The sequence below is a fragment of the Fundulus heteroclitus genome, chromosome 23, assembly GCF_011125445.2.
Source record: "Fundulus heteroclitus isolate FHET01 chromosome 23, MU-UCD_Fhet_4.1, whole genome shotgun sequence".
Lineage (NCBI taxonomy): Eukaryota > Metazoa > Chordata > Actinopteri > Cyprinodontiformes > Fundulidae > Fundulus > Fundulus heteroclitus.
Window position 1 is genome coordinate 27713863 of NC_046383.1, and position 16984 is coordinate 27730846.

The following is a 16984-nucleotide window of genomic DNA, read 5'->3' on the forward strand; positions in this document are numbered from 1 at the left end:
ATTATTTTGGAACGACCTTTTAATGGCTTCAAGCTGTTTGACAGACATGTACATCTGCAATTGGACAATAAAAAAAATCAACAACAAAAAAGTCCAATAAACGTTTAAATCCCTCACATTTTTTTGACGTTGCTCTTTCATCCTAAGCGTAAACTTACAGCATGCTTGGAAGATTTTCTGTGATTACCATGACATCAGCTGAAAGCTATTAATTACTTAATATCATTCACATGTACAAAGGTCAAAATGCCGTTTTTTTTCATACGTTTTCTTAATATAAGACATTCATAGTTTGATGATGATCTTCTTGAATAAATAGCTCTAAAAAAAATTGTCCATCCACATCAAGCGCATTAAAGTTAAAAATAAAAGAAAATTCACAGCTCCGGCGATTTCATGTGGACAAATCAAGACGTGTGAGTTGTCAAATTGTCAGTGAGGCCTGAATCTTAGACTTAAAACATAATCCACAGTGCAAGGCAGTCCAGTTCTGGATGTAAGAGGTGGTCCCAGTGCCTTCCTGAGCTTCTCGTCTAAACTCTGGAACGACAAGGTGCAAAAATGAGAAGCTGTTAGGAGGTTTAACGGTATAAACAAACATAACTCACTGCGCCATCCAAAGGTATCCAAACTCTTAGCTTTTCTTCCCCACATTGTGTTACCTGACAACCACAAACATCAATGTATTTTGGGAAGGACTTTATCTCATAGACAAAAACAAAGTAGTGCATAATTGTGATGTGAGCCACATATGGGAGAACATGTAGACGAATACGCTCTGGTCAGAGGGGACCTATGTGCTGCAGGACATGGTGGTGGCTGCATCATGTTTATCTGGAGGTAGGACAACGTAGCTGAGAGTTGATGGCAAGATGGATGAGCACTTTTCCAGTTATTAAATGTATATATACCCTATTTTTCACACTATAAGGCGCACTTAAAATCCTTACATTTTCTCAAAAATTGATGGTGAACCTTATATATGATTACTTTTGTACTTATGTGGTACAACGTGCTCACAAATTTTGTATATAGTCTGTATTACATGTTCTGTAAGTTTTTCCTCTTTGTATCTTACTGCTTGTATTTGTTTTGTTTTAGTGACCTGGTCTGCAAATTAGCCATTAGTTAGATGACCAATGAACATTGCATCGGTTGCACTTGTAACAATGTTGTTGTTTTTTTGTTCTGTCCCTATCAAATAAACGTATTAATAAATAGTTAAGTTTATTTTGGCCTTACGTTAGAAACAGGGCAGAGACGGATAGCTCTCCCTATCAGGATATAGCTGTGTGCGCGGAGGGGCGGAGTGATGTTACACACTTGGGAAGAATATTTAATGCGCCTTAGAATCCGGTGTGCCTGACAGTAATACAGTAAATGTTTCCGTTTTCACCCAAATATAAGCCACTTTATTTTGGCCAGTTATGTAAAATCCCAACAGATTGAGCTGTAATGCTAGCTTTAACGTGATAAATGTGTAAAAGTATAAAAAGGTAGGAATACATTTTTCAAGACGCCTTCATAAACCTGTTTATTTTACCTGTTTGGCATTTTCTGACCAGCAGATGGAGCCAAAGCTTCACTTCCTCGCAGCATCACTTTATTTGCAGGCCGAAGCCTCTTCCCATTACCATTGTGTTGTTCCTAAAAAAAAAAAAAATAGAAAAACAAAAAAAAGACATTTACTACTGTGTTTCCTAAGATAACAATTCTATATTTATACAGAAATGTCTTCAGAAGCATTTACCGCACTCTGCCTGCTGACTGGACAGGGTGGCGGAGGTCTCTTCGGGGGGTCTGGTCGCAGCGGCCTTTTGGGGTCCTGCGAGGGTAAAGATGGAGGGACTGGAAGCGTTGGAGACACGGGGCTCGGTCTCTGTCCGGTGCTCTGAGCTGCCTTACAGAGAGGCAGGTATCCCTGAGGAGCCGTCTGCTTCTGAGGAGGACAGGCGACCGGCGGGAAGGGGGCCGGCGGCTTCTTCCTGATTTCTTTGTGGTCGGCTGCGCAGGCGGGGACGGGAGGAGGCTTATCCGCTGGACGCACTATTGCCTGTCTGGGCCGAGCGGGGCACGACGGGCTGGGATGAGGTGTAGACTGTCCGCGCATGAAAGAACACAGCAGAAATCAACGACTAGTACCAAGTAACCCTACTTTACCCTCACATCCCTGTCATGATAGCTTATTGTTTATTACCGCATCCTGCTTCGTCGCACGGAAAGTGCGGTTGATGTGGCCGACGACCTGAGGCTCAGTCTCCATAGGTTTGCTTTCATCCGTTTCTGAACATCTGAGGTTTTGCACCAGAAGATCAACGAACCACAGTGAATACAAAACGGAGAAAAAAAACTTGAAGAGGAACGTGACATGTCAGAGCTGCCGCTGCAAATCCTTTGGATTTAACCCGATGAGATAACAATGAAATGACATACTTTGGCACTGGTGGAGGAGGAAAGCCTTTCAGCGGGCCGAGTCTGTGTTTGTAGCAGAACCAAAGTCCAAAAGTAGCCAGAACCACAAACAGAGCCAGGAGGAGCAGCACTGGAAGTGGAATACCTATTGGAGCGTAAAACGACAGCGTAAACAAAACGATCCAAAGAAGTAGGATCCCGTCGGGTGGCAGCGAAGTTAGACAATCTGGCAACACGGCAGACCTCAACGTGCGCCTCACCTGGACTCTTGGGGGGTCCGCTGTCCACACTTCCCCCTGACCCACTCTGGTTGCACCAGGGAGGAGCCCAGCCTGGCTCGCAGTGGCAGTTCTGGTTGTTGTTGCACAGCTGGAACGAGAAGAACAAGGCTGACCGTCACGGCAAATTGTTCCCCCGAAGAACCGGGCCTACATTCACGACACAGACGCACGTGCCGGCACCTTGGAACGGCAGAGTCCCTATGGTTAGGTCTGAAGTTGACTTAAAGGGCAGATATCGTCCTATTTTAGAGCGAGGTAACCTACAAATCTTAAAAGCATGAAACAAGTGAGTCACTGAGGGCCTTTCTGTTGCCTTTTAGAGGAGATAAGTTTTAAAACACTGTTTTCACACAAACAGAGGTTTTGAAGCAAACTGAAAGGGGCTGTATATGAATGAAGGTGTTTTATCTGGAAGCGCAATATAGGACTACCAGCTGTTTAAAATATAAAACAGATGTTTTTTTTAAATAAATAAAAATTCTAAATGAATTATATTGAATGGATTTATAGGAAGTGCGCACTTTTACTTACCAAATATATATATATATATATATATATATATATATATATATATATATATATATATATATATATATATATATATATATATATATATATATATATATATATATTTATTTTTTACTATGCAGGAAAAGCATAACCTGACGAGCCAGATGAATTTCGTTCCGCTTACCTCTGCCTAGCTTCACTCACATCCATCTGGGACATCTTCCACAGAGAGTGATCTCTTTAACCAATTTTATTGTCTAACCAATCAGGACGCAGGGCTGGATTTTCATAGATGTGACGTAGTGGAGAAGCGACCGTGACGTGAGACTGTTTTGATTCAGACAGCAATGGCGGCTCGCATTGAGGAAGCAAGCGTTAACATTGATGCTGTTATTTCTTCCAATCTACCTAATATTGTTTCATTAAAAGAACATCAGAGAACGGCTCTGAAGGCTTTTGTTGGTGGAAACCATGTTTTCGCCCTTCTCCCGACCGGATTTGGCAAGTTTTGTTTTTTTCCTGCGTCGCTCTCATCAGCGTCACGGGTTAGCTTCGGTGTGACTGGTTGAAATAGCACGTCGATAAAGATGACAGACAAGTGGCTTATCCAATCATATGCAAGGATTTTTGATAAGGCCCAGCCTTCTGAAACGCCATTCCTATGGAGAGGTCCCAGATGGATGAGTGGAGCTAGGCTTTCTCTTCACCGACCAAAAACAACATCTTTGCTCTAAGCCTGCTTTCTGCAGGATAATAAACAGATTACGGTGTTGGTCATGAGTGAACAGTTCTTAGGTAAGAGAATGTTTGTTTTTGTGTGTTTTCTGTCTCAGTCAGTACAAAACCCTTGCTAACCTGAACAAATCAATAACCATCCTGTCCAAACCTCCCTGCTGAATTACACCCACGATGATTAAACCGTCCCCGGTAACACAGAACGACTGCGAGACTTACAGGTGCTTCCGTTCACTGCAGCTACGTTTCACATCACTCTATGGCTTGCTAGAATAAATCATCACTATGCCACAATTCTGGAGTCAGATCCGGAGCAGACGTTCTGTCCACCTGAATGCTGGCACAATTTTATTTTGGTGTTTGAGCTCCATCTGTTGGTCAGAGTCGACCATCTATCACTGTGGTAGGTTACAGGTAGGCTGGGGCTCGCTGCGGAGCGCTTTAAAATTCCTGGGCAGGGCGTCTTTCTGCTCTCTGACACCATCGCTTTAGACGTTCTCCTCCCCAGGTTTCTTTCTTTCATGCTTTTTTCAAACATTACTTGACTTAGAACATGGACATTAGTGTGTAAGGAATATAATCTGCATGTCAACAATGATTTATGCCCTTTCAATGCCAATAAGAATAGACTGACAAGAATTTTATTTTTAGGATGTGTATTTTGTCTTTTCTCTAAATTCTCCTTTTTTCTTTGTTTTACAGAAGTTTGTCAGTAATCTTTACAGCACCGCCTTAAAACTGAATGGTGGTATTAAAAAAGCCACACAGGCCGTCCCAATCCATAAGCAAGCTCGCCTTTTGACACTTTAAAAAATTAAAGCGGCACAATATGAGGAAAATAATAATTGCCATATTATTCCATGTATTTTGCGGGTGAGCTCATAATAGTTTGGGGGTGGGCTTTCAGTATGAGAAATAGCATTTTTATATGATGCAGGTGAGCTCATCACATAAAATTTTATAAGGGAAATAATTCAAATAGCTATTGTGCTCCTGTTGCCAAAGATGGTAGCTTCCAGTAATTACAGGCCAGCCACCAGACATGTCCAACAAGCCCACATAAACCCACTGGGACCTACTCCGTGTCCGTGGCATTTGGCGTTGCACTCATCCGCCCTCAGAAACGATGCGTTGCGGCACTCTCCATTAAAGCAGATCTGTTAGAACAAAAGGAGCGTCGGGAGGAAGGGCGTTAGAGAAGTGGCGAAACAGAATGGAGTCACCATGCAGTGAAGAAAAAAAAACTCTCGAAAGAGGGACTGAAGTCTAATGAGAGGATTTCACATTTCACTACTTCTGTAAATCCCTCTTAGCATATGGTCACACTACTCACAGAGTTGTCGCCGCACTTGGTTCCCGTCATGACCAGGCCCGGGTCCAGAGTGTCCCCCTGCGGCTCCTCGTCCACTTGGCCGCGCCTGTACACGTGCGTCCCCAGGCACACGGTCCTCTTGCTGTTCATTTTCACCGTGGTCTCTATGCGCACCGCGTTGGTCTCGATGGGCTTGGAGGCTGAGGCGGAGCACTGGATTTTACCGCATTTGGCATCCCTAGAGTGGTCAGAACGCAACGATAAAGACATGCGTTAGCGATGGGGGGGGGGGGGGGGCGAGCAAAGGAACGTCTCCTGATGTTTTGATCTTCACCTGCTTCCACAGGTCCTGTATTTTCCTTCTTGGTTTTTGCCACAGTTGCCGAACATGTCGCCCGCTTTATTCACCTCTATGAAACACAGGTCGGGGGCTGGGCGAGCGTCTGCGGTTTGGAGAAAGAAAATCCACAGTAACGATACGGGAAAACACACACACACACACACACACACACACACACACACACACACACACATATCCCTCTGTGAGCAGGGTCCACCTGCTGAGGACCAGATGGTCTTCCTTCTGGTTCTGATCCAGCTCCCGGAGCACATCAAAGACTCTCCAGGGAGACTATAACACAACCTCAGGGAGGGACAACATCTCAAGTAGGGTGCCGATCAGCCCCAATAATTGAAAGCTTTGTAAGATTGTTAAACTGTATGAAGCAGACATAAATAACCAACCGTGTCCAGCATAGATAAGAAAATGTAAGATACATGCTGGTCCTTTAAAATGGTCTTAGACTTTGGCAGTGGCGGCTGGGCAATAGGGGGCGCTCGGGCGCTGCCCTCCCTAGATGTGGAGGGTAAAAGTCAAAATATATATAGATTTTAAAAGTATTATCAATGTCAGTTTTTACTTAATAGTATGTGGCTACATGTAATAAGAATTATTGAAACACTTCTACTAATTGACACTTCTACTCATTTAACAGTGCATTTCCACCAACAGAACGTATCATTTCTCTTCTTCTACACTTTGTGGGGCTGTGACTCAAGTAGCCCTACAAGTGTAGCGAAATAACTAATCGTATACTGTTGCTAGGGAAGATTTATAAATATTTGGCCAATCAGCATCGCCAAAATGAATGGCTTTGGAGCTCCTGGAGTAGTAGCCCTAGCTGCACAGTGATAGGTGCACTTCACGCGTGACGTCACGAGCTACATCCGCGCTACATCCGGGTCACGGTGGTTGGCAAAACACAGCACTGTTTTCGCTTACCAGCGTGACAAAACGGGTGAATTAGAGTGTAGTTTTAGTTTATTTTTGGAATCTAAACAATGCCTACGACTTGTTGTGCTCCCTGTTTCACACGGAGGCATTCCAAATCGTCGGATGTATGTTTCTGTCGTTTACCGAAGAAAGAAGAAAGAAATGGATAATTTCAATGAAAAGGATGCAGGATGCCAATCGACTGTGGGAGCCATCATATCATGACAGAATTTGCAGTCTACACTTTATCTCCGGTAAATACAACTTAATTTTGCACTAGTCATTGTTCTACTTAAATCATTATATAAATAAAAAATTAGGATACATATTTAAGTCAAGACGTAAACGTTTGTTTCGTAATAATATACGTACATGTACAATGTATGCAAACCCTCTGGCATGAGTCTGTGAAAAGGATTAGAGGATAGGACAAAAACACCAAAATAATCCTTTGTGAACAATGTTTTTTTATTAATTAAATGCTTATTGTGGAATCGTAGTAATTTTCCGACTTTTAATTTAAATGCATGTACTGGGTTAGGCAGGGAAATCTATTGGCCAGCCCCACCAAGATTTCTTTTCACCAGCCGCCACTGGACTTTGGTGATTTGGATGTTAGAATACCCTGTAGTTCATGTGTAAGATGATCAGAATCCTAGTAGTTAAATTAGGCATAATCCACCCACTGTTATTTAAGAGTCAGAACAAAAACACTTAATGTTGTATCAACAGTAGCTCTCTTAACCGCAGCAAATACAAAACCTTTCAGGGCCTAAAAGCATACTATATAAGCACATTTGTATCTGAGTAAGTCTAATGGAGCAGCGGTTTTGTGAGCATCTAAGAGCATCCTCTTGTTCCATGGAGACAGACACTGTGAAATAAACAGTTTTACATTTTAAAAACGCTTCAAAAAGTGGCCAACGATTGGCTCACGTTTTAGGACTCCTCAGGACTTTTACCATGAGTTATAAATGTGGCGAGGCACAATCGAACTTTAACTCTGTTTCTTTCTTCAAAACGGGACGGACATCCCAGCATGCCGCTTCGAGTAAAGCAGATGTAGATGTCTTTGCAGGCCAGTAAACGTCGAGGCTGGATCAACGTTGATCTCGCCACTGAGCTGTGAGCACGTAAGGGAGGTGATCAAAAATCTCAAAAGCTCAATGTCAAAGGATGGGCTGACGTTTCTCACCTCTTCTGGGAAAAGTGTGTTTTGCGTACAACAGATTAAGGATCTTTAAAGCAAGAAACACTCCAGATGGGTCTGGGCATAAACGAGGGATGCGTTTGTGGACACGTGTGACTGAAATCTGACGGCCTCTGTCATAAAACGGAAAACGGGTTGCCACTGGGTCTTTTAGCAGATGAGTAGCTCAACTTGGAGCTGAAGCGAGCATAAGAGACGATTCTGTCTGATCTGGAGAGGTGATGAGAAGAGGAATGATCAAAGATGCCCTTCTCCTGTGGCAATATCAGGCTGCATATTTAATTACCAGCAGCAGAGGCTACGGTTGGCGTTGCTTCCATTGCTAAACATATTTTCTCCCATTGTGAAACTTTAAAACTGAACTGAAGTTTTCCAGATGATGTTTACCCACCTTGTCCCCAGAGAGACTGACACTGCTGCTCCAGGGAGAGACACATGCCCGTGTAGCAGTAGGCCCGCCCGTGGGCGCACGACGAGCCGTCCGCCAGGTAGAAGTTGGAGGGACACGACTCCGACTTTCCGTCACAGTACTCTGGCAGATCACAGAGCCCGGAGGTGGCCCGGCACAGCTCTCCTGGGCTCTTTATCTACACAGCGCGACACAGAAAAGACGCTACGATGAGTCAGCAAAAGCCACGCAGGGCTTTCTGCCTCCCGGTTTTTAAAAACACCCGGTGGTCAGGAAGGAAAAAAAAGGAGATTTTGATTCATTAATGACAAATAGGGGAAACCATATTTCTTTCCCGCCTCACCATCCCTTAACCCAGGTGGTGTACAAAAAATAAGGATCCCTCTTTTACTCCTCCCACCCGTCGGGCTTCGGGTCCGGCCCGAGAACAATTTTAGTCGGCCCTGTGGCTAGAGCATTATCATATATAAAAAAAAAAAAAAAAATTTTTTTCCCCCCCCAGTGTCCTGTCTGGCAGATGGCAAATAAGGATGCCACAAAGAGCTCATCAGATTTGACTTTCACAAGTGGACAAGATAAAAGGAAAAGAATGATAAAACAATTATTGAAAAAAACATGTACTTCGTTTAATTGAAAATATGCAGTTCCTATATTGTCCACGAGGGGCGCTGTGTTTTAATTAGCAGATTAAGCTTCAGGTGTGGAAAAATTCAAATCATTTCTTAATTTTTATCTGTTTGATGTATTTTGTCATGCAGGACAGTGTTTTTAAGTTCCAAAAAAATGTGAATAAATGTTTTTCAACATTGTATAATCACTGTGATCAGTTCTTATGCATAATGCACAAGTAAATGTTTAACTGAGTAAAAGTATTGTTGAAATTGCACATACTTTTCTTAAAAACGCTGAGGTTATTCATAATATATTGTGTAAAAGTGAAATTAACTTAATATAAAAATCAACAAGTCCACATTTATTAGTTCTATTTAATCTTGCAATGAGTTAATTCGTGTGGCGCTGTTGAGATCAGATTAAGCTGAATGCGGCCCCTAAACCAAAATGAGTTTGACACCCCTGCCTTAACCTAAAGCCGCATACCTTGCAGTTATGGCAGCAGACTCCGTGGGCGCACTCGGCTCCGGCCTTCAGGGTGCAGTTGTTGGCGTTACAGCAGGGAGTGGTGCATTCCTGGCCGGAAAGGTTGGGCAGAGCAAAACGTCAAAAAAACCACGCGACAAAACGAAACGAAACGCGGCTGTGCACGGACTCCTCCTGACCTCCTCCTCTCCGCAGTCACACTCCTCTCCTTGCTCCAGGTAACCGTTGCCGCAGCGCTGCCCTCCGTACAGCGAGTTGATGTTCGGCAGGTTGAAGAGACACTTGCCTCCTCCGGAGCTCAGGTACCTCTTCAGCTCCTTCAGGTTGCAATCGTTAAAGACGCTGGGAAACGGAGCCCTGCGCAGGTGGAAAGAAGAAGGGGGGACGGGGGACACACACAAGCCAAAACCTTAGGTCCTGCTTCTTTCAAAGCGAAATAACTTGAATTCCCGCTGTTTCCGGTTTGTGCGTCATACCCAGTGGCGGCGGCCATGATGCAGCCACCGTCTTCCGCTTTGGCCTGGCAGCAGCCCTCTCTGTCGTGGTTCATGCCAAAGTTGTGGCCCATCTCGTGTGCGATGGTGGCGGCGACCCCGACAGGCTGTGGCGAGTGGTCCTTGGCACCCCCACATGACAGCAATTAATTAGAACACCATGAAGGCTTGTGGTGGCAATGACAAGAGGTTCATTTCCACTTATTTAAAAGCACGGTTAAAGTCGGCCTCTGTCTCTTACCGTGTTCACGCCACCCGATTGGTATTCGGAGCACATGGTTTTGAGCGGCGCCAGGCCAATGGTACTGCCCTTGAATGCCACGCCCCTGCACGCAAAGAGACCGCCGGTGGCTGGGGTTATTAATCTATAACATACAGCGTAGGCTAAAGACGCCACGGGAACCTAGAAGCAGTTGTCAAATGTATTGTTTCACCACAAACGCATAAATGAACAGAAGCGTGTTAAACAGGCCCATAGTGAGAACTTCGCTCAGTTTGGGTCAGGATGAGCATAGACATCACATACGTAGACGCCTCGTTGGGCGGGGTCTGCCTACGCTGCGGATGAGTCAGAGCGTCCGCCATGTTGAATGTGCCAAACCTGCTGTTAGACTCAGACACTTAAACAGTATCAGAGGGACTTTAATAATATAATACTAATATATTATATTGCTAATATTAATATATCGTAATATTAGGAGTTTATTTCGTATCCCTTTGGCTTCGTTCTCCAGACTTTATTCTCGTAATGAATAAAAATAATTAAAAGAATCTAACCTGGCCCTATTACTCCAGGACTGAAATAGTTCTGCAAACTGTGATAATTCTGGAAATGCCCCCCCTTAGTTCTCATAATATGACGCTTTTCTCATAATATGAGATATTTTGTCGTTTTTTGTTACTTTATTCTGCTGACTTTTTTCTCATATTAGTAATTTTATCTCTGTTCCTAATCTGTGTCTCTACCAGATCTTAAAAGGTTCACATGGTTTTATGAAATAATGAAGATCACAATGTTTAGATTAAACCAATTGATTTTTATATTCATAACACCTCTCTCTCTATATATATATCTATATATCTATATCTATCTATCTATCTATCTATCTATCTATCTATCTATATATATATATATATATATATAATTTCTTAAATATAAAACATATATGCAGGGAACATAGGCGTGAAATGCTTTCTGCCACATAAAATATGGCGCTGACGTCGACGTGCAAACCTGTGCACAATGAGGCGTCTACGTATATATGTCTGTGACGATAAGTACGCTGGTCAAAGAAATTAAAGGAACGCTTTTTAATCCGGGTATGATGTCATCTTAAATAAACTCGTGGATCATTGATCTGGTCTGTTCAGTAGAAGAGGGGAATGTCAATCAGCGTCGGCTGTTTTGGTGGTAATGACATTAACACCAGGGGCAACACTAAAGGGGCAACAAGGAGACGACCCCATAAACAGGGATGGTTTGGCAGGTGGAGGCCGCAGACAAATTTTTCCCTCCTCGTTTTTTAGCTGTTGTTCACTACTTTTAGTAGTGACTTTTCAGTTACAGTCACTACTGTACCAGGACGGAGTGCCTGGACCCTACAGAGGCTGCACAGGCAGTCAAGCTCAACCAGGAAGGTGCCACTGCCAGAACCTTTGCTGTGACTCCCAGCACAGTCTCAAGAGTGTGGAGGAGATTCTAGGAGAGATGGACAGGGCCGTCGGAGGTCCTTAACCCATCATCAGGACCAAAAGCTGCTCCTCTGTGCATGGAGGAACAGGATAACTACTCCCAGAGTCCTACAAAGTGACCCCCAGCAGGCGAGTGCCAGGAATGCCTCTGAGCGAACGGACCTCACGAGGGTGGCCTGATGGACCGGCATCCTCTAGGAGGTCTGCTGCTCACTGGCCCGCATCGCGCAGCTCGAATGGCATTTGCCAGAGACCAGCAGAATCCTGATCTTTTCACAGATAAGAGCAGGTTCACTCAGATGTTAAAAGGTCTGGAGAAGCCACAGAGAACGTTGTGCTGCCTGCAGCATTGGTCAGCGGGCCCAGTTTGGTGGAGGGTCAGTGTTGGTCTGGGGAGGCGTCTCCATGGAGGGACGCACAGACCTGTACAGGATAAACGATGACACCCTGACTGCTGTTAGATAACAGGATGAAATCCTCAGACCCAGTGATAGACCCTAACCCTTCCAGGGGGCAGTGGGTGCTGGCTTCCTCCTGGTGCGTCATAATGCCCGGCCTCATGTAGCAAGCATATGCAGGCAGTTCTTGGAAGATGAAGGAATTGATACCAATGGTCTCCACGCTACCCTGACCTAGATCCAACAGAACGTCTCTGGGACATCATGTTTAGGTCCATCTGACGCCACCAGGTTCCCCCTCAGACTGCCCAGGAGCTCAGTGATGAACCTGGTCAGGATGTGGGAGGAGACACCCCAGGACACCATCTGCCATCTCATGAGGAACATGCCCCGACATTGTAAGGGGCAGACAAACCACTGAGAACCATTTGGAGTTTTTGCAATGAGATCCGAGTTAACTGGACCAGCCTGCCGCACCAGTTTTTCAATTTCACTTTCTCAGTGACTGGATGAAGCCCTCTATGGGTTAATCGTTTTGGTTAAATGAAGTGGCATCCTTTGTTCCTCATACATTGCCCATTCCATATCGGTAAGGATGTCAGGCATGACTATTTTTCAATTAAGATCTGATGTGTTTTATAACTCTGTGCTTAAAACGTAGTCCAGATGTTACACCCCCTCCCCCGGCCTGTCTGTCGCAGGGTTCCTTTGCATTTTTATGTAGAAATTCCTGACCCTCCAGGTCTCAGTGTTCTGGGGGTCTCGGTCTCAATGAGGGCAGGAAGGAAGGAATGGGGGGAAGGGCACAAGGAATGAAGGACAGAAAGAAGTGAATTACAACAAAAGAGGCGAAGATGGATGGAAGGTAAGATGCAAAAAGTGAAAGCAGACAGGAACGTGACTGCTGATGTTCCAGAGCTACGTTACAACACCTCAGCTCTGCTGAGACCCACCGAGTCACATTTCTACGAGCTTCTGTATGCTGAACATTTTTTTTATATTAGGTTTAACTTTGCAGCTATGAGAAGAGGAGAATCAATGATGCGTAAACTTACAGAGTACAACTGCATAGCTAAATGACGGTTTGACACAGCGTTATTGAGAGTTATGTGACTGAAATGTTTTAGCCTTCCTGGTTAAATAGACTCCACAAAGCAAACAAAAAGATCAACGCTAAGAAGAAAACTCACTCGTCCAGTGTTCAGTGATCCTCTGACCATCGTCATTTACTGAAGACTCCAACAGGGCGTTTTACTAAAAACTTACAATTAATAAATAGAATTTCTGTGGATGATGTCTCCAGATAACCATTTAATCGCCTAAATTCTCCCGCAGCTGAGTTACATTTTTATAATCCTGTTTATTTATTATTAATTATACAGTATTATCCTTGTGCCCACTTTCAGATCTTTGTATGTTTTACTAGATTTTCATTTGATTTTTGATCGGCAAATCCAAAGTTTTTTTTTTATTTTTTTTATTTTCTCTTTCTTCTTGCTGCTTATTTTATTGCATTGTTTTTACTCAACTGTTTCAATGGAAATAAAAGCCATCTGAGGTTTCATTTCATCCAGTCTTTGCTCTGTCGCTCAGGGGGGGGGGTTCTTATTCCTTCTTAGTAACAAAAGCTCTAAATCCTCTGGCCTTCATCCAACTAGGTCATTAACCTTTGGATACTGCTGTGTTGGATTTATTTGAAATTTCGTCTCCAAAAACAGTACGCTAAATGTTCAACAGGTGTAAAAAAAAAAAAAAAACGAGATACAATGACCAAGCACTTCTAAGACTTTGCACAGGGGTGCGTTTGGTGAGGTCAGGACTCTTGGAGGAGACAAGGGGAGGAGAGTTCTGAGGAAAGACTGAAGGATTTAAAAAGGAAACACTTGCAGGAGAGTGACAGATACTGACGTGACAAGCTGAGCGTTGTCGTTGGGGAGAGTCTTGAGCATTTTCCGTCTCCAGGACAGAAACGCCGCCAGGGTGCTGTGTGGGTTACTGGACACGTTGATCTTGTCCTGGTCGGTCCACACCTCCAGCCCGATTAAAGCCACGCGGATATTCAAAGAAGCCTTGTAGTACTGTGGGGAGGGGAGGGGAGGGGAGGGGAGAGAGGAACGAGTGACTCGCAGTGGCAACAAGCAGGTGCATTTAACCTAAACCGTAGATCTTGTTCTGTAATGAAGTCTCATACGAGAGGCTACCTTGTCGACCAAGTTGGCCGCTTCCAGTAGCCAATGCTGCGTCTTGTGAAAACTCATTTCGTGTCTCTCAAACTGCAACACAAACAGGAACAGATTCATAAAGCCTCCGCTGCTTTTCTGTTACATCCATTTCAGGAATTAAAGGGGAATTTCTCTGATTTCTAGAAAAGTAAAGTCAGCGGATAAATATACATTCAACGATAGATTTATAAGAAGTGCGAATTACACGTATTCACCACCCCCAACTCCTACGTGTAAAAGGTGTGAAACCACAATTACCATTGGACGGAGAGGTGACCATATTGGGACATTTTACCATCTGCTTCCTCCTCACCTCAGCCCTGTCTGCAACCAGCAGCAGCTCCACATACTTCATATTCTGCATCACTTCCCTTTTCTCCTGCACAGAGAGGCGGTTTAATTAGTCAACAGCGTCACACACGGCCCTGCAACAGCATGCAAACCCTCTTTGAACCCTTTCTTCCTAATTTTATCACTTTATCACCACAAAACATCCGCTTACTTTCGTCAGGGTTTTTAACGTGACAGAGCAACATAAAATAGAACAATACTGTGAAGTGGATGAACACGGAGACGTGTTTTTTTTTTCCCGATTTCTCGAATTATTCAACCCCCCTTTACTCTGATATCGCCATTTGAACTACCTACAAGTCCCCTCGTTAGTACTTACCGAGTTTACCAGTGTTAGATTTAATCTCCTTATATATACAGCTGTATTTATACGGAGGTCTGTTGGAGCACATGGGTGAACCGACAGCACCATTAAGATGAAGCGTCACCCTGAACACACCATTCTCAGCATGGAACATGGGGGTGGTGGCATCATGATGTGGGCATACGTTTCTTTAGCCCCCCCTCAGGGAAGCTGGTCAGGCTTATGTGGAAGACCGATGGAGCTAATCCTGAGAGGACACCTTCCAGCAGTACATATGAGAAGCTGTATTCTCTAGGTCCGCAGAATTGGTAGAGAGTTGGCAGCAAAAGCTCAGAAGAGCGTAGATCGGTGTGCCGCTTTGCTTTGTATGTATTCCCATGAGTCAAGTATTGAGTCACGGAGCCTGAATAAAAATTAACACATTTTTTGAGCTTTTGGTTTGTAAAAAAAACAAAGGAATTCACAATCAGGAGCCACTTTTCGTTGGTACATCACATAAAGTCTCAATAAAAATACATTGACGTTTATTGTTATAATTCAAAAAGGGTTAGGAATGCTTTTGCAGGGACTTTTTTTTTCCTTCTTTCAAACGTGCAATTGTGTCGTCAAGATGGCAACCCACCCTCCCACTCCGTGGCCACGCCGCTCCTCGGATGAAGTCGCCGAGCCCGCCCTGATGCTCCTCGTTGCCACGGTGATGCGTGCAGCTTCCATCGGGCAGATGGAGACTCTCGGCTCTGAACACGGCGTGCTGCCCAGCGTCCGTGGAACCAGGAAGAGGCTCTATGAGGTAGCTAACGCTCGTGTTCAGGGAAATCAGTCCCCTGGGGAAATGACACAACACAGTCGGTTTCCTTCCTGTCACCTTGAGGAAATCAGTTCACGTCAGGTTTTGAGGTTTGTCAACACGGTGGAAAGGAAACAGAGCCAACAATAAACCCTTTTCGTTCTACTACTTTAAGTAATGACTAAATAGGTTTTCAGGCTGAAACAGTGAGAAAAAACAGCTGATTATATATTGTGGGTTTTCTTTTTCACGTTGCCAGCTTTACACGTTGGCAGAACGGAGAGGTGCGCGTCTCGGGTGATTTCCTACAGCTGACAAATGACCATCAGCTGGGACGGTCACAGCCAAACACAATCCTATGTTGTTCTTTGTTTGTTTTGGGTTTTTTTCCCTCCACAAAAGGAACGCGTGCATAAATGTGTGCACACTAGAGCAGGTCACGCAGCTGCAGAGAACATCTGGAGAAGCGGGACGCCTACACGTCGGCGTCCCGCTTCGTTCTGTTTGCATTCCTGAAAAGAATCTAGATGAAGATGTACTCCTCCTCTCACCCTCCAGATGTACAACCCTGTATAAACACTTGATTTATGGTTCCTACTCTGCAGAAGGTCTCTCCAGCGAGCGCCTCCAGCGGGAAGCATCAGCAGCTCTGGAGCCGCCGGAGGAGAAAACACCAGGCTGTACTCGATGAACCGATTCTAGAGCCAATAGCAGAGTGACCCAGCGGACTCCACGGGTATTAGACACACTGTGTGCCGTTAAGAATTTGGCCTCAGTGGAGTTGTGCAGTCTTTGATAAGTAAAATAAAAGTAAAAAAATAAGATTCACAAACAGTCTTCTGGGAAATGTCCTCCGTAACAATATCAAAATGGTCCGTTTTTAAAAAAACAGAGCTAATGACTTACAGTGCAGACATTTATTCTAAGTTAAACGGTTAATAAATGCGCACATTTATAGCTCTTATAAATTGAGTACTATCAGTTTTTAGCACTAAGCATCATTCATTATACATGACCTAAAACACACAGTTGCATCTGGAAGGAAATCCCTAATTTCAGTTTTCCAACAAAAAAACAAATCCAATATCACAGAGAACCAATTAAAAAAAAGGGAAGGTAGATGTCGGCCTAAGGTTGCTTTAATATGGGACTCTAGCTCGTCTGCACAGTTGGTTCTACCGGGTCTCATACACTCTCTATGGGGTTTAGATCAAGTGAGTTTGCTAGATCAAGCATATTGATAGCATGTTATTCAAAGCAGGTGTCAGTACTAAGAGTCTGGGTAAAGGTCTACCACGGTTTTTGTTTCCACTCATCTTGTCATTTAATATCAGAACTAAAATTTCTAGATTTTATCCTGCAGTTATTGCATTTATGTACAAAAAAAAGTCACCTTGAATGGCTTTAATGTCATTTTTTTGGTTCCACAAAACACTATATAACACAAAGCATGAAATGCTGGCTCTCATTTTCAGATTGTGGCATTGCTCTATTTC

The 16984-nt window shown here is 44.0% G+C and overlaps 1 protein-coding gene across 1 annotated transcript in view; it reads right to left on the bottom strand.

Moving 5' to 3' along the window:
* Nucleotides 1-309: 309 nt before the first annotated feature.
* The window catches only part of adam19b (ADAM metallopeptidase domain 19b), a 32495-nt gene continuing 15820 nt past the window's right edge, over nt 310-16984 (bottom strand). Inside the window, exons 6-23 of the mRNA XM_012870626.3 lie at nt 15324-15525; nt 14360-14425; nt 14026-14097; nt 13733-13902; nt 9976-10060; nt 9717-9856; nt 9420-9597; nt 9241-9330; nt 8125-8320; nt 5585-5693; nt 5272-5488; nt 5018-5095; nt 2673-2781; nt 2434-2557; nt 2198-2291; nt 1751-2098; nt 1544-1647; nt 310-540 (exon numbers count right to left, since the gene is read on the bottom strand). Of these exons, the coding sequence (XP_012726080.2) occupies nt 534-540; nt 1544-1647; nt 1751-2098; nt 2198-2291; nt 2434-2557; nt 2673-2781; nt 5018-5095; nt 5272-5488; nt 5585-5693; nt 8125-8320; nt 9241-9330; nt 9420-9597; nt 9717-9856; nt 9976-10060; nt 13733-13902; nt 14026-14097; nt 14360-14425; nt 15324-15525 (2389 nt within the window). The 3' untranslated portion in view covers nt 310-533. The remainder of the gene's footprint in view (nt 541-1543; nt 1648-1750; nt 2099-2197; nt 2292-2433; nt 2558-2672; nt 2782-5017; nt 5096-5271; nt 5489-5584; nt 5694-8124; nt 8321-9240; nt 9331-9419; nt 9598-9716; nt 9857-9975; nt 10061-13732; nt 13903-14025; nt 14098-14359; nt 14426-15323; nt 15526-16984) is intronic.